The sequence below is a fragment of the Sceloporus undulatus genome, chromosome 2 (genome assembly GCF_019175285.1).
Source record: "Sceloporus undulatus isolate JIND9_A2432 ecotype Alabama chromosome 2, SceUnd_v1.1, whole genome shotgun sequence".
NCBI classification, from domain to species: domain Eukaryota; kingdom Metazoa; phylum Chordata; class Lepidosauria; order Squamata; family Phrynosomatidae; genus Sceloporus; species Sceloporus undulatus.
Window position 1 is genome coordinate 239,815,155 of NC_056523.1, and position 23,113 is coordinate 239,838,267.

Consider the following 23,113-nt stretch of genomic DNA (forward strand, 5'->3'; position numbering starts at 1 on the left):
TCCTCCCTCTTCCTCTTTCTTTCTTCCTTTCTTCCTCCCTCCCTCTCTCCTCCTCTTCCTCCTCCCCCCTCTTCCTCTTCCTTTCGTCCTTTCTTCCTTCCTCCCTCTCTCCTCCTCCTCCCTCTTCCTTTCTCCTCCTACTTCCTCTTCCTCCTCCTTCCTTTTCCTTCCTCCTCTTCCTTCCTCTTCCTCCTCCTCCTCCCCCATCTTCCTCCTCCACCTCCTTCCTCTTCCTCCTTCCTCACTGGTCCCCAAACTGTGCCCTTTCAGAGATTTTGGAATTCAGCTCCCAGAATCCCAGACTATTGGTCCACATGGCAGAGGCTTCTGGGAGCTGAAGTCCAAAATCTCTGAAAGGGCACAGTTTGGGGACCACTGCTAAACCCCTGATATTATAACAGTGGTCCCCAAACTGTGTCTTTTAAGTGATATTTAGACTTCAGCTCCCAAACTATTTGGCCAATGTGGCTGAGGCTTCTGGAAGCTGAAGTCCAAAGTCTCTCTTGAAGGGCACCATTTGGGGACCACTGCTGAACCCCATACAGTGATTTTGGACTTCAGTTCCCAGAATCCCAGACTATTGGCCAATATGGCCATGGCTTCTGTCCAAAGACACAGGCTATAGGTCAATGTGGCTGAGGCTTCTGGGAGCTGAAGTCCAAAATCTCTCTTAAAGGGCACAGTTTGGGGACCACTGCTCTTTAGTACTGTCCTCTTTTGTCTTCTATAGGCTGCTTGCATTTTGCTTCTGTACGGTGCAGAAATATAACCTGGTTTGACACCCTTTTAACCGCCGTGGCTTGATGCTTTGGGATTCTGGGAAGCAGATTAAGAATGGGGAGAGTGGCTATGAAAGAACTAGAAAATATCCTAAAATGCAAAGATATACAACTGAGCACAAAAGTTAGGATCTTATAAGCCATTGTATTCCCTATTACTATGTATGGATGTGAGAGCTGGACAGTTAAGAAAGAAGATAAGAAGGAAATCCATTCATTTGAGATGTGATGCTAGAGAAGAGTGCTGAGGATCCCAAGGACAGCCAAAAGGACAAACAAATGGGTCCTGGAGCAGATCAAGCCGGAAACCTCCCTGGAAGCCAAGATGACCAAACTAAGGCTGTTGTACTTTGGACACATCATGAGAAGGAAGGACTCATTGGAAAAGACAATAATGCTGGTAAAGGAGGAAGAGAGGAAGGCCACATGCCAGATGGATGGATTCTATTAAGGAGGTCACGGGTATTAAAGGGTTGCAGTACTTAAGCAGGGCAGTGGAGGACAGGGATCTTGGAGATGTCTCATCTGTAGGGTCAAGATTGACTTGAGGACAGTTAACAACAAACAACAAAGTTTGGTGGGACACCAGAGCAAAGCAAACCAGGTTATTTCTGCAGTGTGGATGTGGCCTCTTTGTTTCTTCTCCAGCCCTCCCTCCATCACTTGCCCTCCAGAGCCCCCCTCAGACTTAGTGCCTTTCCCAGCCCTGCCATTTGGCTTCATCCCTGAGAGAAGAGCGTTTTCCTCCCCCCCTTTTTATAAGTGTTTAGATATATTTTATCACAGCAATACAAAAAAAAAGTTGTACATAAATAACAAATAGCCCTGGAGGACTGTATGTACACTTGCATGATAGCGATCTTTTGTGGGGTAATAATAGCAGTAACAAAGTCCTAAAGACATCACTCAGATTCGCTATTTGATGAAGTTGGGATCAAAGTATCTTTTGAAAGAGTAGCTTGGTGAGAAGGAGGTCTGAGAGAGGAAAAGTGCTTTCTGGAAAGAGGAGACCAGGAAGAAGGAGGAGAAGGAGAAGAAGGACTCCTCAACTGAGTTTCAGTTTTGTGTTGAGTCCACACTTGAGAAAATACTCTGCTTCAACACTGCTTTAATGTCCATGGCTCAAAGCTGTGGTATCCTAGGAGGTGCAGTTGGTTATCCAGTTTGACACCCCCTCTAGCTGCCACGGCTCAAGAAGGCTGTGATATCCTGATAACTGTAGTTTCAGGAGGTATTTAGCCTTCTCCGTTAGAGGGCTGTCAGGTGCCACAGCAAACTACAGTTCCCAGGATGCCATAGCCTTGAGCCTTGGCAGTTAAAAGAGTGTCAAACCGGATGACAAACTACAACTCCCAGGATTCCATAACCTTGAACCACGGCAATTAAAGGGGTGTCAAACTGGATAAGAAACTACAGTTTCCAGAATTCCATAGCCTTGAGCCATAGCCGTTAAAGCGATGACAAACCAGAGTATTAAAGCTCTGGTGCCACAACAAACTGCAGAACTCCATAGCTTTGAGCTATGATGATTAAAGTGGTGTCACACCGGTTTATTTCTGCAGTGTGGACACAGCAAAGTCAGTTCCCTCAGGAGTTTTTTCTCTTCTTTCTCTCCCCCCCCCCCATATTTTTCCTTTTGGCCCCTTTTGTCTCAATTTGGCAGCTTGGAAAGTGTCGGACTTGAAACCTGCCCCTGATTCATGTGGCCCTTTGCTCTTATTCCTTGTACTTTTAGAGTATTGAGGAGTTGATCGATAAAACCATTCCTGCCGACATCCGCTTGCGACGGCCTCTGAAGATGGATGACCATATCTGTAAGTGTCCCATTCCCTTCAGATACCATTCAAAGCCTTTGGTGTGACCATTCCTCTTCCAACCTTTATCATCATCAACAACATCATTATTACTATTTCATTTTTATGCCACCTTTCTCCCAGAAAAGGACCCAAGGCAACTCACAAACCTTTAAATGCTTGTAGAGAGAAGCGTAAGTATTGTCTCCTCTGTGGTACAGTTAGCAGGTAGAAATTGGCAAAAGCACTAACTGCAGGAGTCAAGGTTCGGAGTTACAACCTTCCATTTAAAATACACTGTGGAGTTTGCATAAACAGTTTTCAAACTGATCCCGATGCTCATTTGTTTGAATCATCTCTACATTCAACATCGCATGAATAAGTCGCCCATTGTGCATGGTATTGTTTCAGGAACCCATGTTAGTCAATTTAGAGTATTCATTTCAGAAAGGATATATAGATAGAAATCTTTCATGTTAAGAACATAAGAACTTTTACAACTGTGTTAGAGGACCTGCCATAATGTTTTGAGTGAAAACTAATACAGAAGTGCTGTGAAAAGTGTAAAGGTTTCAGTCCAAAATACTGTATATCTGAAAAACTATCACAAAGCTTATTGCATTCTTTTCCAATCCAGATGTTAGCCTTTTTGTGACGTTACGAGGGACTTGTCTATCTTTATGTATTAATACATTGTTACAGGAATGGCTCATGCTTAAAGTGTGTCAGAACGTGCATAAGATATTAGTTGACAAAGCAACTGATTGTAGAGATCAAAGTCTAACATCTTAGTTTAAAATAGTTGCTCTGCAATATTAATTTGCACTGTCACTATAACATTATCTGTTGTAATATTCTATTGTGTAACTATTAATGCCCAGAGGCACAGAATAATTAGAAGAAATGTTTCCGCTGGCATCCTTTTCCCCCCCCCCCAAACTGCTCCTGTTTCCGTAAAATTTCAGGAGTCAAAAACCTTTTCCTGGTTGATTTTAAGAGGTGCATTTAAAAACAAAAGGTTGGAAGTTTTTAAATAGGAAATTAATTAATAAATTATTGATTGTTAGCCAATAAAAGATTCATATTCATAGGAATGCTTAATTATTGGGGCGGGGGCAGTACAGCTTCAGGACTAACCTTTTGATTTGCTTTTTATCTCTTCTTGCATAAAGACTTCCCTAATGCGAGAATGCTATCTAAACAAAATACCCATTTCTGGAAAATGGTAATGAAAAGCATTTAGCATAGTTCAACAGTTGAAGTAATGTAATCTTGCAGTCTCTGGACTCCCTGAAGACTATTTTTCTAAGGTCCCCCCCCCCCAAAAAAAAAAAATTTCTGCTAACCCTTCAGGGCAAAGCACACAAATGATTTTGAGCCGCCTTGTTTTGCTTTTGATGTTGCCCATCAGCCAATTGCAATTTGAATATAACCTTTAGGCTCTGCAGCCTCCGTAAGGTTTCTGTCCAGTTCAATCTGGTTAGTTTGTGATGACATCAGAGAACAGAGGCAGCAGCTGGGATGAAAAAGCCATGGGAAGGATAGCATGAAAAGGGAAAAATTCGAGGCAGAGATAATAGAACGTGACGGAAAGTTTGTTTCTTTTCATCTGTTATATATATGCCATTGTAATGCTTTCTCTCCTTCACTTTTGAGTGGAATATAATTTTAAAAGAATAACCTATAAGTGAGAGTGAGTTCTTAACAGAAAAAGTGTTTATAGCTTGTAATTTGACTGAATAAATCAACTATAGTGGTTAATATCAGGGAGTATGACTATATAGAAAGGGAAATTTAAATACAGTTACACAATTAAATTTATCTGCATTAAAATTTGGAGTTTATTCCAGATTACTGGAGATGTGAGAAACAATTAACTATCCCCCCCCCCCAATGTCACTCAATGCAACATTTGGGTTTACCTGATTATGACAACTTAGTAGAAAATAAGGCAATGGACATCAAGAAAGAAATCATATTTTGTTCCTTTAAAATAGACTTGAAAGAAGCCAAATCCTTTCCTAGTTATCTATCCTTTCTGCATGTTCTAAAGGATTTATATGAGATGAGGCATGAGTATCTGTGTGAGTATCAGATATTCACACCCAAAGTACTACTTAGACTGTATCTACACTGCCAGATTATTGACGTTTGACACTATTTTAACTGCCATGGCTCAATGCTATGGAATTCTGGAACTTGTAGTTTTGTGAGATATTTAGCCTTCTCTATCAGAGAGCTTTGGTGCCGCAAGAAATGACAAATCCCAGGATCCCATATGATGGAGTCATGACAATTAAAGTGGTGTCAAGCTGTATTAATTCTTCAATGCAACAGCAGCCTTAGGCCCAAAACACACTGAAGAAATAATCCAGTTTGAGACCGCTTGAACTGCCCTGGCCCAGTGCTAGGGAATTCTGGGAACTGTAGTTTGGCGAGACATTGAGCCTTCCCTGTCAGAGAGCTCTTGTGACTCAACAAACAATGGCCTGTTACAGACTGCCAAAATAAAGCTGCTTCAGGCCTCTTTGGAGGCATGCTATTTAAATGATGCATGCATCCTAAGAATCTGGAAGCTGTACCAAAGCTGCACTCCAGTGCTTAGGAATGGAGTGTGGCTTTGGCGCAACCTCCCGACTCTTAGGACCCATGCATCATTTAAACAGCATACCTCCAAAGAGACCCGAAGCAGCTTTATTTTGGCAATCTGTAACAGGCCAATAGTTCCCAGGATTCCCTAACACTGACCCAGGAAGTTAAAGTGGTCTCAAACTGGATTATTTCTGCAGTGTTTTTTGGACCATAGTTGTTTAAGAGAATACAAATGCCCTACGACAGAAACAGCTGCTCTATGGAAACAAGGGATTTTTGCAAGGCTCAAAATAGATTAGGATTGAGACAATGCAGTCTCCCATCTACCCACAAATGATCCTTCCATTAACTAGTTACTGCTCTGTTACCAGTTCCAGAAGAGGTGCTTAGGCATCTGTTGAATTACTTTTGTGTACAATTCTTTTGACATTAGCAATAATTGAACAAAATCCTGATACGCTTTTAAACAAATTTTAAGATACTTCATTCACTACTTTTGAAATGTTGTGTTATAACAGCAAAACACAGGTGCCTTCACCTATTCATTTCTTAAAATCTCTTCTCTTTTCCCTCACCCCCTGCAGCACTTCTTTGGTTATTATTTTCAGTGTATTCCATATACATCTTCCCTCTCCAGAGCTGAAGTGCACAGTCTGAAGGGGGAGTGTTTTGGAAACATGAGTTCCATCTCTCCACTCCACAACAAAGTCCTTATCTTCTTACACCTTGTAGCAGAACTCTCTTCCCAGCTTATTATTCATAGGTTTATATATTTCAAGATCTTTCTATGAAGTCAACCAAATGGGGCTGACTGAGCTGCATTTTTGCCATTGCAGAAGGACTGTAAGAACAAATTCTTTGCCAAAAGGTTACGACTTAAATTAGTAATATAGTAGCATGCTTACCATGGTAAAGTCTCTTTTGTATGGTATGGCATGAACCTAATGTTGAGATTTTTTTGGAGCATTATCCATTTTTTTGTTTGTGTGCTTCCTTTCTGACTCTTAAAACCTGAACTCTATGTTAGCAGTATTCTGTAACATTCTGTAACAGCCATCTACTCAATGACTACATGATGAGAACGTTTCGTAGCATTTCTATTCATGGGTACATTTAGTTTTTTCTGGTAAATTAGTGTTATTGTTTGGTAAAGTAGTGTTAATATTTAGTAAACCAGTTCTACTAGTTAGGAAACTAGTTTTATTAGGTTTTCTATGTTCAGGTCACTCAAGAGTGTTACAGAACATTGCACACCTCCAGAAAAACAACTCCTGTTCATGGCAGCTGGGTACCTCCAGTCTTACACTTGTAAACTGGAATTTTCCAAATCCAGAGGGAGATGTGTTGACAATAAGACAAATTCTGAAGTCCTTGTTTTGGTAAAACCTTTATTAGGCCAACTAAAAAGGCACAAAATTTTCCAGTGTTCCAAAAGACTTAGATTATGAAATCTGGTACGTTCTATTCTAATTTGGTCTCCTTAGCATATGATTACTGTTGGTGCATTTACCAGGTCAACATGTTTGTATATCTGCAAGTCCATCTACTGGATCTTGTTACTGAACATTTTGTACTTAATAGGCACTACTGATTATGAAAGGAAACAATAACATGGAGTGACTGAGGAGGACAAGTATATATTCTAACCATTCTTAGAAAAGCCCTGATACAGAAATTACACTGAATGTGCAAAGGGTTGCTCATTCTCCAAAATGTCTGTGCAGATGTCTGGTGTTCATTTGGATCATTTTGTGGTACAGAAGAAGGTAATGGGAACACGTGCTCATGGTGAAGCCTACTTCGTCATCAGCCAGGACTGTGTATGCTGGCCCTTTAAATTTCATAGGAAACTTGAACTGCACCAATTAGTTGTATGGCAAGGAAGAGGAAATCCAGCCACTAACCTCCCACCCTGGACAGATTGGCAATATTCCATCATTTTTGGATGGCCACATGTGGACAACCGCACCTATTTGATCAGGATTCAAAAAATTATACATGAAGCCGCCCCCCAATAAAAAAATCTAGATTGTTTCATCCAATTAGGTATGTGTTTGGAAACTTTTTTAAGCACATGTATGTGCACAAGATGGATTGACATGCCTATATGCACAACAGAGTTGGATCCAAATGAATGTATTTTTAAGAACATTTTTTCCCCATCTCATTGATTTTCCACAGGTTGCATTATGTGTTTTAGATACATACAAATGTAGATAGGTCTAGGGAGCAATTCACAACTCATGTGGTTAAATTATCCTACAAAGTGGTATATGAACTGTCTTCAGCATTTTGTGTTCCAGTTTTGTATCTTACTGCTTTTTGTTTCCTTTTAAGCTAACTTTAGGCTTATATGCTAAATTTGTGAGATATGAAAAGTGAATTTTGTTGCTCTGTGTCTGAAACACTACACATGCTCTGTGCAGAAATGGGCACTCTTCCAGGGAAAAGTAGCACCTCGTTTCTGAATATCTGCGCATATTAATATTGAACTGTATGTGCAGTGTTTCTTTAAACTCCTTTGCCTTTCCCAGGTTTCAAGATAACGGTTCCAAAAGATCAATGAACTCTTTTCTTAGTACATTAAGATCATTGCCTCTGATGATGTTATGCAATACCCTCAGCTAGCAGAAATAAACAAGGTCAGCAGGAGGCATTTATTCAGCAAAAAGAATTGCCAGCTAAAGTTCCTGAAGGATTACTCAACTATTTCAATGTAGTAGGTTTGGTGTAGTGCAGTTCATCCTATTGGCTGCCCTAGAAAACTGGAAACAGTAGGCTGAGTAGATGGCTGGTTTCCAAGTGTTTCTTAATGAGTGTTTACTGTCCTCTCCTATTTCCAGCTTCCCCTTTATTGAGCACATCGGTTGGTAGCTTTTTTATTGCACAGCGAGAAGGAGAGACTTGCCAATTAACCAAGTTGATGATTTATCAAAGGCTAGTGTCTGTTCTGTAATATGAAGAAAAATGCAGCATACAAAAATGGTTGACATGTTTCTATGCTTTGTTCTAGATTCTTCCAGGATAAAAAATTATCCTGGAAAATAGCGAATTAATAAACATCTGATGTTACAGTGCCTGATTTAGACAATAATCTGAAACTGGAACTATCTGGCTTTGCTGTATGAGTGTTTTGTTGCTATATTTCAAGCTTTTGATGGGTCATTTCCTTCTGGAAATGAGGAGTCAAAAGGAAGAAATTAAAAACATTGTTAGGAAAGGCAGAAGTAACTTATCTGTAACATTAATTTGATTATAAGGTGCTCTTATGCTAAGAATTAGGCATACTAAAAGACATGTTACAACCAGTATCACAAATGTGATTCAATTGATACAGAACGATCCACAAGACTCCCATACATACATTTGAGTCAAATACTTAGAATCATATGCCCCCAAAGGCCAAGTTTACAAAATAACATTCCAGGCTATATTAACAAGAGTTCTCCCAAAAGAAAATCATAGTTTGCTATTTGTGTCCACTCTTTATAGCTGAACAGTAGCTGCTTAAATCTGATTTAATATACAGTGCGCCCGTGCCATACATGGGCACACTATACATGACTTTCAGCTTACGCTGAAACCGCACAGCAAAAAAATCAGTGGTGCACGTGCCCATGGCGTGCACGCTCTGCTGCGCCTTGAGCACGAGCCCCATTATATTCAAGCAGGGGTACAGAACGGATCCCCCGCTTAAGGTAAAAGGCTCACTGTACCTAGAATCATAGAGTGGGAAGAGACCAGAAAAGCCATTCAGTCCAAGCCCTCCCATGCAGAAATACATAATGAAAGCAGCCCCAACAGATGGCCATCCAGCCTGTTTAAAAACTCCAAAGAAGGAGACTCCACCACTCTCTAAGGCAGCATTTACCACTGTTGAACAGCTCATAACATCAGGAAGTTCTTCCTAATGTTGAGATGGAATCTCTTTTCCTATAACTTGAATCCATTATTCCATGCCCTAGTCTCCAGAGCAGCAGAAAATAAGCTTGCTCAATATGACATCCCTTCAGATATTTAAACATGACTTTATATCATGTCACCCCTTAGTCTTCCTTAGGCTGAAAACACACCCAGCTCCCTAATCCAGTCATCATAGTGCACGATTTTCATATCTGTATATGCTTGCAGAAGTCTTTCTGTGGTTGAAAGCTTAGCCGTAAATAGTCTGTCTCAGTTTACAGATTCTGAAAGATGTGTGCAGTTACAGGCAACAGTGACCCGTGTCAGCAAGGAGTTTCCTGAATATATAAGGGATTTCACTATGGAGCTACATAATTTTGTTCTGCCCCTACTGTTATTGGATTGGTAGCTGATCAAGTGCTTGAATAACTAAAAGAAGGGTTAATCCAGTGTTAATCCCTACATGGAGTAAACTCATTGAAATAAATACAGTTTGTTGGCCATAACTTAAGTGTCATTAATTTCAGTAGGTCTGACTGATTGTAAATCTAACAATAGATTTAGCCTAAAGTTTAAAAGAACATCGAGAAACAGCTGAACGATTTTGCGGTTTTCTGCTCTTGTGGGGCTATTTTTCACTTGTGAGAAGCAAGTCTCCTTAGGAAGGATCCTTCTGTATTCCCCACAAAAATCAATGAGACTGTTCAAATGAACACCACCAAAGATTCATTGCTGCTGTTATGTAATTTTTGCTTTGTAACTTAGCAGATTTTATGCATGGACCTCAGAAAGAACCAAAGTTGTCTTAACAGGTATTCAGCCCAGGACCAGTTAAACTCCTTAGGACATCACAGGTAACCATATCAGTGTAGCCAAGCAAGTAACAACCAGAAAATGTGACGCCTATAATAGTTGATTCATATACAAAAGTTTGCGGGGGGGGGGGGGGTTCCAATGTATGGCTTGGCAGGTCTTGTTATATGTCTCATGTGAAATATAAAATAATTGTGACAAAGCTAAATTTACCTGAATTCTGCAGATTTATTTTCTTAACAAGAGGCAGGCAAGCAGACAGTTAGAATGAATCAGAATGTAAGATGGATAGGAAATTGATAAAGTGTATGGTGTCAGCATGCCCTCAGTTAGTACTGTGATGTTTGCACATGAGGCAAGAGACTCATGTATTTAACCTTGTTAGATATTTTATAAGAGTTCTTGTATAACTTTCTTTTTATTAGGTGAGAATGAAATTCTTGAAACTTTGCACAATATTGCCAGCAAGAACAAGATCTGGAGATCCTATATTGGCATGGGATATTACAATTGTTCAGCTCCTCCAGCTATTGTGAGGAATCTGCTGGAGAATGCAGGATGGTAAGGTACCACATTTGTGTGTGTGTGTGTGTGTGTGTGAGAGAGAGAGAGAGAGAGAGAGAGAGAGAGGAGTTGGAATTTGTAAAAACCTCCACACCAAAAACATGCTGTGTTTCAGAGATCAAAATGTCAGTAACAAAGGAACTTATAATATCTGTAGTAATCAAAAATCACATTTTAGCAATAGAACAAACATATTTTCTTCTAGTACATATGTGGCTGTAAGAACCACATCACTCCCTTCATTTGTGAGAACTAGTTACTTCTCTAGGTGACGGAATGTATACCAAAATAACACTTGATTAGTTTAGATTCTTTAACCAAAAAAATGAATACAGTGTGTCCTCGCCTTACGCGGGGATTCGTTCCGGATCCCTCCGCATAAGGTGAATTCCGCCTATGCTCAAGCCCCATTGGAAACAATGGGGCTCGTGCGCGGCAGCGCAGCAGCGCACGGAGTGCAACGGGCGCGCACGTCCATTCAATTGAATGGGACACGCCGCCCCTTCCACACCGCGTGCGCCCTCGCAGCTTCAGCGCGTATGCTCAAGTTGCGTAAAGCGCGCCCGCGTATGACGCGGGTGCACTGTAAAATCTATTTATATATTTTGTCATCCATAGATTTTCAGTGAGAATAAACTTAGAATCGAAAGTTGTTTTTAAGATAGCATTCTTTTTTTGTAAAAAAAATATATGTTTAATATTTTTTAAATCATTCCACATTTAAAAGTACTGCTCTGAATATGGTCAGTCTGCATTGCCAATAGCATAGACAATTTAACATGGAAGATGAGAAATTGTGAACATTTCTCTAGTAAATGGAAATGGAAATAAATAGTACAATAGGCCACAAGGTAAGAGAACCTGATCTCATCTCTTGCCGCTGTTGTGGTCTCCATGTGATGAAAGCCTCTTACAGCTAACATGTAAGGGGAAACATCTTCCCTTGTAAAGTTTGCTTGTTTTCTTCCATGTGATGGGGCCATGAGGTTAAATGCTATATGATTCTCTCTGTATATCTAAAGGTGGGTTTCCTTCTTTTTCTAAAGATTTTGACTGATTCATATATATGGAAAACTTTCCCATAATGAGGGATAAGGATATACTGCTTGCCATAACTAAGGGGCTAAACAGACCAGTGCGTAACACCGGCCTCAGGGCAGAGTGGGGGCATGGCATCCACACAGCGCACGGCCCAACACCACCCCCACGCCAGCGTCACACCATCCACCCAATCACATGGCGGACAGCTCCCTTGGCACAGCATTCAGATGACACATGCCAAAAGGAGCACCAGACAGTGCCGCCGTGAGGCAAAAGCACCTTTTTGCCGACTCTAAAAGAAGCATCATTTTGACATTCTTTTTAGAGCCAGCAAAGCGTTGGTTCGGAGCTGCAGCATATGGTTGCCATGGCCCCAATCCAGCTCTGAAAGGTGCGGTGGGATGCCACTCTATCGGGATGGTCTGTTTTGCCCTTAAATCAGCTGTTCATATTCCACTTACTGAAAGTCAATTTGAATGATCTGAGAAAGGAAGCTGAATTACTCTTCCATTTTTAAATCAACAAGTCCTCCTGAATATGGGTTATATATTTCATGCTGCATAACCTGACTTATAAAACATTGGTATTACAACTAAACTGTTTTTAAAATATGGTTTATTTAATTTAAAAATATGGTATACTGGGTACGAATGAGCTTAGAGTGAATATTGGAGAACAGTGCAATTCTGTGGATCCACTGTTTCTTTTCTTTAATTTTTAGAGACAGAAAATTGATCACATTTGGTAGTACCACAGTGGGAGATGGTCTGATGAACAACTTGTTTTCTAAGTGTGACTAGAAATTACTTTTATAATACCTTCCAGATATTTACAGCTACATTGTTCCTCCTCTGCCATTTATCTTTTTAAAAATCTGTGCAAAGACCAACATGGGTAAAATCCAGAATTACTTGGCTCACTAACCTACAGTCAGCTGTTAGCAGGGTGACACTGTGGGACTATGTTAGGCTGCACACATTTTTTGCCTATGCTTCCTGACTGTCTTCATGCTTTCTGTCTACTATGGTGTTGCCTTAGAAACCAAACTAATTAATTCAAGTGACGTGGGGTGAACACAAATGAGTAGGTAGAGAATACAAAGAATGCTTGGCTTCTTGTATGAGGTGACAATAAGTCTAGACTTAACCCTAAAAAGCCACTTTGTCCAAGAAATGGTTGCCTGTATCATTTTGATTTTCACGGCATTAGCCTGAGATGTTTCTCAATACGAAATCTGTGCAGCTTCATTTACTTTAGATATATTTCTGCAGTGCATTATATAATGCTAGACTCACATTATTTTAAATTAGTTATTAATAAAAGCCAGCTCTTGTGAAAGTCTATAAATAATCTTAAGTTTGAAAATGATATATTCAGTAGTACTAATTCAACCATCACAGTGCTAATGTCAGGGTGAGGTGGAAGGAAATACGGTATGTGCATAGTAAGTCATGTGCAGGAATGCTGCTACTATGTGTAAGCCAGAAGGTCTGGGGGTCAATTTCCCCTTTCTCTCTCCCAGACCCATCATGGTCCATCCTTTTTGTAAACTAGATACTTTATGTGAAGGGTTATTTTCTTTCAGATCTAGGAAAGTGTAAGCATAGCTTGAGTAGACTAATTAATGGTTGTGATGTTGGACTGGAACATTTGCCAATAAGTTATCAAATATTCTCTTTATTGTGAATAAAAATTATTCTGTTGTCTTAGTAAGGCATTCAAGGATAGGAGGAAAATGCCAGAAGAGGAAGAATCAAGACAGCTAGAACTTTTTAGTTCTTTTGTATAGGTCTTTATCTTGCTAGCTCAAAGTTTTTGTCTTAAAAACACATGATGATAGTGTACTGATTCACAAGCCAATACACAAGCCAATACTATCGAAAACAACAGCAGCAAAAAGGAAAAGACCTGCTAAGACTCGACTCAGAGTTGATTAAACATGACAATACATGACAGTAAGCATTATGGCAGCTAGAAGACTGTATTCTTCCAAGTTCTTGGATGGATGAAAAAACCCCACATTAGATTAAATTGAAAATTAAACAGATAGTAAAAAATTGATTTCTAGATAGCAGTGTGAATTCCCCTGCTTTACAAAGTCAAGAAAGGGCTAGAAGAATTATTGTAATGGAGGTTACTGAATGACTTGATGAGCACACAGAGTGGTAAACTAAATGGCAATGTAAATGCTATACGTATGCTGATTTTACCCAGTTGAATAAAAAGCTTTTAAAAGATCTGTGTTCTATGCTACTCATGGACCAAGTATTTGAGCAGTTAGGAAAAACCAAATATTTAGCCCAGCTATATCCTAACAGTAGATTTGGGCAGAATACTCCATGAAGCTAACTACATTTGTCACTATTTTGGACATTCCTGTTTTAAAAAGCAACTCTTTGGGAATCACCTGAGTTCCTGAGGCTCTCCAAAATAAGATGAAGAAGATGACCCATTTGCATTGGGATACCAAGGATATTGTGTTACATATTACTGTATATACTGATCATAGAATCACAGAGTTGAAAGAGACCACAAGGGTCATCCAGTCCAACCCCCTGCCATGCAGGAAATCTCAATCAAAGCATTCCCGACAGATGGCCATCCAGCCTCTGCTTAAAGACATCCAAAGAAGGAGACTCCACCACACTCCGAGGGAGTGTGTTCCACTGTTGAACAGCCCTTACTGTCAGGAAGTTCCTCCTAATGTTGAGGTGGAATCTCTTTTCCGGTAGCTTGCATCCATTGTTCCAGGTCCTAGTCTCTGGAGCAGCAGAAAACAAGCTTGCTCCCTCCTCAATATGACATCCCTTCAAATGTTTAAACAGGGCTATCATATCACCTCTTACCCTTCTCTTCTCCAGGCTAAACAGCCCCAGCTCCCTAAGTCGTTCCTCATAGGGCATGGTTTCCAGACCCTTCACCATTTTGGTCGTCCTCCTCTGAACACACTCGTTTCTCAACGTCCTTTTTGAATTGTGTTGCCCAGAACTGGACAAGGTATTCCAGGTGAGGCCTGACCAAAGCAGAATATAGTCTCACTATTACTTCTCTTGATCTAGACCCTATACTTCTATTGATGTATAAGCCCACAAATCAACTGTGAAAGTGCTGCACTTTCTAGGAATCGTACCTCTCCAGGGATACTTTCTGCCTTATTTTTCTGCCTTATTTTTCATCTTACAAGCACATTGAAGGAACTATTTAAATCGAACGAGTTTATATGAGACCTGAGATTTGAACTAAACTTCCAGGAGATCAAAACAATTCAGAAAATGCTCTAGTCACATTTGAATTGATGAGCTCATTATTTCAGAGGATGCTTTAACCAATAGACTAGGGCCAGTCCTGCAACAAAGGCAGGATGATGGCCAACTTCATTAAATTGCTTTTGCTTCAAGGATAAGTTCAGAGATAGAAAAGTGTTGTATAGTAATAAAAAAGGATGCTCTGACAGTTCTATGGGCATGTAAATTACCCCACACCTTTTAACCGGACTATAGTTCATGAGTGAAAGAGGCTACAAACTATTGGCCACTAATTTCACTGCCAAATGTACACTGCATTTAAATGGTTCCAAATATGGATGATGTAATATCTACCTACCTGGGAAAGACCTAAGAATTGCAGATGTTCTTTCTGTGTAGTCTTTGGCAGAATGTATGAAGAGTCCTAGAACAGAAGCTTATGACCCATATTCAGTCCACTGTAACTACTGTATATACTCATGTATAAGCCTAGAAATTTTACTCAAAAAATTAACCCAATAAACCCAAGCTGACTTATCCATGAGTCAGTGCAAATACTGTACTTTAACTCTTATTTTAAAAGGAACTATCCCCTGAAGCCATTCTCTGTTGAAAGGGAAGAGCGTAATCTGTCCTGGAAGACCTGATATCTCTTTGTTCTGTCATCTGTCCAGCCTTTAGTGTAAGCAAGTTCTCATTGGCGGCTGGTAAAAAAAAGACGCATTGAAATCCTCATTTCCATAAGAACCGGGTTAAGAGGGATTTGCATGCCGCCCCCTGAATTTGGGTCAGGAAAAGCTGGCGCAAGTGTGAATGACCGTCTTTTAATCAGGTTTGCAACCCAGTTTATAACGTAGTGTGAACAACCCCATAGTTGAATATATATGGTAGCTTTCTGTACTGGATGCTAAATCGCATGAAGTTTGGGTGCACTAACAAGGGAATCCATCGCTATGTAAGCTTGCAAAGTACAAAGTACAGAAGACTGGCGAGAGAAATACAGAATGCATCAGGAGTGCCCAAAGTTTTGCCTTATGAAACCTGTTCAAGATGGTTTATTGATAAGAAGAACCCACCTAATAATTCCAGTCAAAATGCAACAGGAATCTGTCGGTACAAGGAAATCAGTAGGATTACAACCAAAAGAAGAAGAAATTGTAAAAAGACGTCTGGTGTGTATTCCAGAAGTTACTGCCCATTTTAAACCAGTACTGCCACCAGAATTCCTTGAGCAACTACAGGCAAAGGTGGCACCAGACCGGTTTTATTTTCAAGGGATCTGGTATCTTGTGATCACAGATTATTGTTTCCCCAAACAGTGATTCTGCACTGCAAATCCATATTTACCTGTCTTGCTGTCCCTGAGCTGGTTCAGAGTGACAGTAGACCTAAGTTTCTATCAGTGAGGATACCAGAACTCTAGAGCTGGTTTCCAGGGTCCTAATCAAATGCTGAAACCATTATACCATGCTGGCTCTCAGTATGAGCAGTTAATAAATATTTATTTTGACAGCCCCCTGGCTGCATTTGCACTGCAGAAATAATCTAGTCTGACACTACTTTAACATCCATAGCTCCATACTATGGTATCCTGGGATTTGTAGTTGTTGTGGCACTAGAGCGCTCTGACAGAGGAGGCTAAATGTCTCACAAAACTACAGTTCCCAGAATTCCATAGCACTGAGCTATGGCAGTTAAAGTGGTGTCAAACTGGTTTATTTCTGCTGTGTGGATGCAGGCCCAAAGTTCTTAATGGCAGATGCTGAAAAATTTGGGATAACAAAGCATGATAATTTCCCTCTTGTACTTGGGCTACTTGCTTCGAAAGTGCATCCTTTCACCTTCCAACTGCCCTGGCTACAGAGAAAGACAAAAAGGACCCAGGGCCACCTCCCTCGTACCGGGATTTCTTACAGATGAATTTTCCCCTACCCAGCCCTTCCCCCTTCTTTCAGTTGTAAGCTTGAGAGCAGGGATGTGAAATAATCTCTGGGAGCTTTTGAACTAAAGAGGGTGGTGGTGGTATAAAGGTTTCGAATAAATAAGCTTAATGATTTGGCATCAAATTTACAGTGCCATGAAGTGGATGCGATATTTTATCCTTTGGCAACTGTGTGTATCCCTGTTCTTGCAAGACTTAAAACAAAGCCCTTAACAATGAGGTGTTATTGAGCAGAAAATTTCAAATAGGCCAAATTATTTAATATGAGCTTCTTTATTAGGAGCTGAAATAGCTGTTAGTAAAAAAAAATAAAAGCTGTTGAACAGTTGGGATAATCAGGAACAAAGAGTCACAGTTGCAGGGCATGTTTACATTGGCCAAATAAAACTAGTTTTCACAATGAACTGTCCAAATAATGTAGGGAGTGATTGGTGCTGAATTTGGGGCTTTTCATCGCCTCGGGGCTTTAATCTGGAGGAGAAAAGTGGAGATATATTGTGGTTTTAAGCAGAAAATCTGGATATTCGTGTGTGTGTGTGTTTGGACTGTGCTCCATAGCAACATCAGTATAAGGGAGTGGGGTGTAATTCAGAAATATGTATATCCGCATGCATGATGGGGGAACCAGAGAGGTCATGAGCATTTGTCATGCATACTGCAATTTATCAGATTGGGGTGTGTTTGAAAGGGAGAACAGTTCTCTCAAATTCAGCTTCATGTGTGTGGACAAACCCATAGCTGCTGTAAAATGTGGTAACCCAAAGGCAAATTAGATTTTCCTGTCCTCTTCACCCTTAGAGTGAAGCTCCATTCTATACAGTCTTACATTGCCTTTTCTTTTTAAAATGTAGATTTTGGTTAAATGGAAATAATCTTAAAATATGTATTATCTCAGAGAGTTGTAATTGTGACATTCAGAAGCACATTTTTGTTGTTGGTGGTGGTGTGTGTGCGCACTGCATTATTCGAAGATGATTTTTTAAAAGGAGTTGATGTCTGATGTTTGTTCTCTTTAATAGGGTCACACAGTATACACCCTACCAGCCAGAAGTATCACAAGGCAGGCTGGAGAGTTTGTTGAATTACCAAACTATGGTGTGTGACATTACAGGAATGGATGTGTCCAATGCTTCTTTACTGGATGAAGGGACTGCTGCAGCAGAAGCTATGCAGTTGTGCCACAGGTAAGAAATGAAAATATAACGCTTATTTTATCATTAATAAAATGCCTCTGTACCTTGGTGTCAGAGAGTAATTTTTATTTTAATCTGAATGAATAATGCTGGTATGTCTGCAGTGTAAAAGACACGACCAAGGAGTAGGGGAAAGGGACACAAAGGGAGAAAATGCATATTTAATTTGGCTAAATCATACAGAGGCCTAGTACATCCCTTCCTGGATGTCTGGAGCGGTGGTGGCATTTTTCCTCTGCAGGGTAGCCGCAGCCACCAAACCACACGTCTTCCCTGTGGAGGAAAAAGAACCCGTAAAAAGCGGGTTCTTTTAAAGCCACAGGGCAGCGTAACAAGTGCGCCACTGACGCACTGGTTATGTAAGCACCACACGGCAACATGCGGACGCCGTGCAGCGTTTACATAACAATGGCAGTGTACATGTATACAGAGTGCCACCATTGTTATGGTGCCACACCATATTAGGGTTAGGGACCATGCGGTCGCTGCACATTCCCTTAAACCTAGTACGGCACCAGCACAGTGCATTAACACCATCTATACCACACCTAAGCTAACATGAATAGTGCTTTCCTTGTTCAGCCAAGGGGCTATATACTCCAAGATAGTTCTGGAAAGACCACAGACAGCAAACAAGGCTGTGGGCAATTCTTTTCCCTCTTTTTGCATCCAGCAACAAAACATAGGAAGGCATTCCATAAAAACTGGAAATTATTTTGTTACCAGTCAATAGCCATTGGTTTACCAAGCCAGATAACAATGTGCATAGTGTAAGCCATCAAAACTTACTGGCTTTAAATTAAAACTGCACATAGCATAGCAGAAATAACTATGTTGTATGTATGTGTTTTTTCCCTCTTTCCAACAGGCATAATAAGAGGAGGAAGTTTTATGTAGACATCAGATGCCATCCTCAGACGATAGCAGTAGTCCAGACAAGAGCAAAGTAATGTTTGTTTCAGATTTCTTCTAAAAAGCAATACAGTACTGTACAGGCAAAAATTCAAAGTACCATTCTTGGGGGACAATCTTATTGTTGTTAAGGGATAGTAAATCAGCTCTTTAATTTTCTATCAGATATTTCTATTTCATTTTATTTTCTTTTTTAAAACATCATCTTTTCAACCAGAAAATAGATGGTTTAATTAGAACAGGTAACTCTTCCTTTCCAGTTACACTGGCATCAACATTGAGTTGAAGTTACCTTATGAGATGGACTTCAGTGGTAAAGATGTCAGTGGAGTGCTGTTTCAGTACCCAGATACTGAGGGAAAAGTGGAAGACTTCACTGGACTAGTTGATCAAGCTCATCAGAATGGGGTAAAACAAGCCAATATCACTATCCCATTTCATTTTATATGTGTTCAAATGTTTAATTTATTAACTATAGTTGTAGAAAGCAATTATCACAGCCCAGGAGATTCTTGACATAGGGGTATTTATGTGCACATATACAATTAACCCTTGCCCCATTTCTTTTCAATGGAGATAGCAGATTAGTAGGTATGTTCTTCTCTATGAGCTAAGGTACTATCTCTGTTCAGATAAGTGATTGTAGAATGAACCAGAGATATGATTCAGTATAAAGCAGTTTCCTAATGCTCCATGGATGAATTGGTTTTGCCAGAGCTTGGAAAGTTGCTTTTTTAAAGTGTTTTATTCCTGTTGCTCATTATCGTGTTTAAAAAGTTCCTTTTGCTCATTATAGTGTTCTTTAAAAGTTGCTTATCGCACCACTTGTGCTGTTCATTGTTTTTCATTTTGGAGGGCAACCGTATAGGATTTATGAGAAGACCCGGGGGGCAGCCTGTGCAGCGGCGCGCGGCTTGGGCTGTCGCGCTCCGCTTCAGCGGTCCTCCCGCCTCCATCCTGCGGGTTCGGTCCTCTCGGCTCCCCGCATCCTCGGTCCGCCTCCCCTGCGTCTCGTCGTGCGGCCCTCCTCCTCGGCTGTTCTCCACTCATCCGTCCCCGCTGTCCTCCCCTTGGCTTCCTCTCGACGAACGGCGCGTCTTGCCCCGCCTCCTCCGGGCCCCCTCTGCCTCCGCCGCTGCCGCCCGCCCGCCTGGCGGTTCTTTCGCTGCCTCCTCTTCCTCCTCCATTCTGCTTCTGTCAACTATCCTCCTGCCTCTTCGGGGTTTTGACCAGAAAGGGAGGAAGAAGCGCATCATTTGGGCTGGCCAGCTGGTCCTAGGACTCAATAAGGCAAACTTGTCCCTCCATTTTATCATGCCTAAGAATGCAATCGGCATGTCGTAGATAGAATGTTTTTTAAAAACAACATCATTTTTTGCATGTCCCCATTTTTTAACAGTGTCCTCCATTTGAAAATTTTGTCCTCTGTTTGTCCACTTTGTCCCAGTTGGAGTTCTGACTTATGGCAACCCTATTGTGGAGTACGGCCGGGATTCAAAATGCAGACACCCCATCTGTGCTTGCACACATTCACGCCCCCCCTGAATGCTAGGGGAGACTGGGGCTAATACACTGGTTACTTGTCTAAGATACATTTGGTCTCAGATCATCTGCCTCATTTGATCTAAAGTGCATTGCACTCTGATCGGGACACCCTCCATTAGTCTGCATGCCGGGGATCCCAATGGATCCCCTCATGTGGAGCGATCCCATACCATCTCCTGTTGATGAGTATTCCCATTGAAGCATCTTCAGTGTCTCTATTTGGGGTTATGTTGTAGCAAAGAGGTAAAAAATTTCTCTTCTTCTCTAGTGAACCAAAAAAATAAAGAGTACATGATTTGCCAGTAGTTTAAGTGTAGGCAGTATCAGGAAGGGTCTACTTTCTGGCTACTCTACTGCATGCAGTTCCCTGACGAACTGTATGGGGCCCTCCTTTATTTATTTCACAGGACTGTCACTTTGTACAGTTAGTTTGGGAAGTGAGCTAGTGCATCCCCATATCTGTTCATTTCAAATACTACTGAAAAGAGTCTGCCTTACAAACAATTTGTCAGGAATAGCTTAGAATTGTTTGAGCCCAGTTTTACGTTTGCAGCTTCTCCAGCCTCACTTTCCTTTTTAACACAAATGGAGTGCTGGGAAAGGCAAGTGCTTAATTTGGCTAAATCTAATGAGGAGCCATATTTTCTTGCATGACCAAGGGATGCATAATGAAAAGAAGTATATCGACTTGCCATAAACACCAGAGAACAGCATATCGACGAAGGGATAAAGCTACAGCAATATCTGCCTGCCCATGGGAGCAATGATTGGGGACAATGATTCTGAATATTGGTGGAATTTTACATTGCACTGGTGAAGTCGGAGGACCTTCATGGCCGGCATCAGTCCATAGTTTTTGTGGGTTTTTTTGTTTCGCACGCATGTGAAACATCAGAATACCCTGTAGAACATGGCCCCGGTCCTGAAAAACCCCCAAAAAAATTGCCCTTTTTGTTGACTTAAACAACTGGTCAGTGGTTAAGAGTCTTATTTAGCTATTTTCTAAAGGACATGTTGTACGGGTAGAGCTTCATAAGAAAATCCAATTTATTTTGTTACTTGTATTCAAAACTATATATCTACCACATTCAGGGTGGACAGCACTGATACAGAGTCAAACTTGTTTCCTTTGTCAGTGCTCAGAGATAAACTCTTGCTCCTTTGCTGGCCATGTGATTTTTATGGGATTTTAGTTTGGTATGGTATTCAGCCTGGTCTGCCGAGCGCTCTGGCTATCACCCAAACTACAGCTCCCAGGCTTCTGTGTAGAGGTCATGGCAGTTTATTGGGTGTCAACCTGTTAATTCTGTTGCGTGTGGACACCACCCTCGACAAATGGTGGTTTCATTGCTTGTGTCTCCAGAACGAGGCCACGATTCCTACCTATTGGAGGATACTGTAGCTCAGGGTTCCCAAACCTGGGGGTGCCGTGCATCCTCCCCGGGGGAGAAACATGAATTTCAGGGGGTTGCGGCAAAAGATAGCTTGGTGTCCGTGTGTTCACTAGTCATCACTATTTTTTTCAGAATAAATAAGCAACAAATTTATCAGTTAGAGTTCACTTTTACCATCTTGCGTTAAAAGCTTTTTTTTTAGTTCAGTTTGTTCACCCACAGTATTGCATGTGGTTTAATTTGAATTCAACTCTTCATCTTCGCTGGGTATTACTTTTGCAATGGGTGCTAACATTAATCAAACATCTCCTTGCACTGTGGTGTATAGAAAAGGAACCACTGCATAGCTGGAGGCTTGCACTGAGCAGGGTGTTGGAACTCATGGCTTATGGCGGCCCTTCCAATTGTATGATTCATAGTTAAGTGCTATAGTGCTTAGTGTGAATTGAGCCTTGGTAGTGGACTTCTGACACATGCTGGCTGCAGCCACTTATACTGGGGGCCGGGGCAGATGTGAGTGGGACTGGGCCACTGCATATAGCACGGCCCTCCGTGATCATGGGATTCAATGTATCCATGCTGTGAAAATATTAAATCAAAAAAAGAGTATAATAAATCCAAATAGCAAAGCGATTTGATATGCTTGCCATTTTATGAAACAAGGGGAAACCACTATGCCATTGTAATTGAATGGGGAAATTGAGTATCCTACAGATTTTTTGTTAGTCCATGTGCAGGTTACTGGAACCAAACTCACTCTCCAGTAGATAACAAGAGCCTTAAGTACTTGCCTGATAAGAATTGTAGGCATGCCGGTGATAGTGTGTATGGAGCAAAGGAGGTAACTAATGACTATTGGCTCTAAATTGATTTAAACAACTGCTGAAAAGTGTAAAACCAGCATTGGCCCATTAAACAGTGGGACACTGGAGCTCCATGGCCTGTGCGTTTTTTTGACATATGGTGTGCGAGAGTTATATTATGCTCCGTACCAGTATAGTACCTTTGGAATGGTGGAGATAGTAAAAATCTTGATTATTGTCTTTCTGTGGATGTGGTCTTTTTGAATCTAGGAGTTTAGAGTTCCTGAGATGAGTATTTGAATATTGTGAAATATCAGGAATGTGATTGTGCCCCATAGCCAGATAGAACTAAAGGTCTGACTTTTTCAAGCTAAATTTAGGCCTGTTACAGACAGGTCCAAATATCAAGCGTGCTTCGAGTCACTTTGGAGGTATGGTATTTCAATGATGACATGAGTACTACTAGATAGCCTGGTAAAGCTTCACCAAAGCTTGGCACTCCAGTCCTTAGGGACCGGAGCGTGGCATTTGGTGCGACATTTAGACTCGTAAGACGCAGGTACATGAAAACCATACCTCCAAAGTGACTCGAAG

General features: G+C 40.9%; 1 protein-coding gene across 1 annotated transcript in view; it reads left to right on the forward strand.

Annotated features, from left to right (window-relative positions):
- The window catches only part of GLDC (glycine decarboxylase), a 46,452-nt gene that overhangs the window by 561 nt on the left and 22,778 nt on the right, over nt 1–23,113 (forward strand). Inside the window, 5 exon segments of the mRNA XM_042447749.1 lie at nt 2,515–2,593; nt 10,306–10,441; nt 17,692–17,856; nt 18,734–18,811; nt 19,038–19,284. Coding sequence (XP_042303683.1) covers nt 2,515–2,593; nt 10,306–10,441; nt 17,692–17,856; nt 18,734–18,811; nt 19,038–19,284 — 705 coding nt within the window.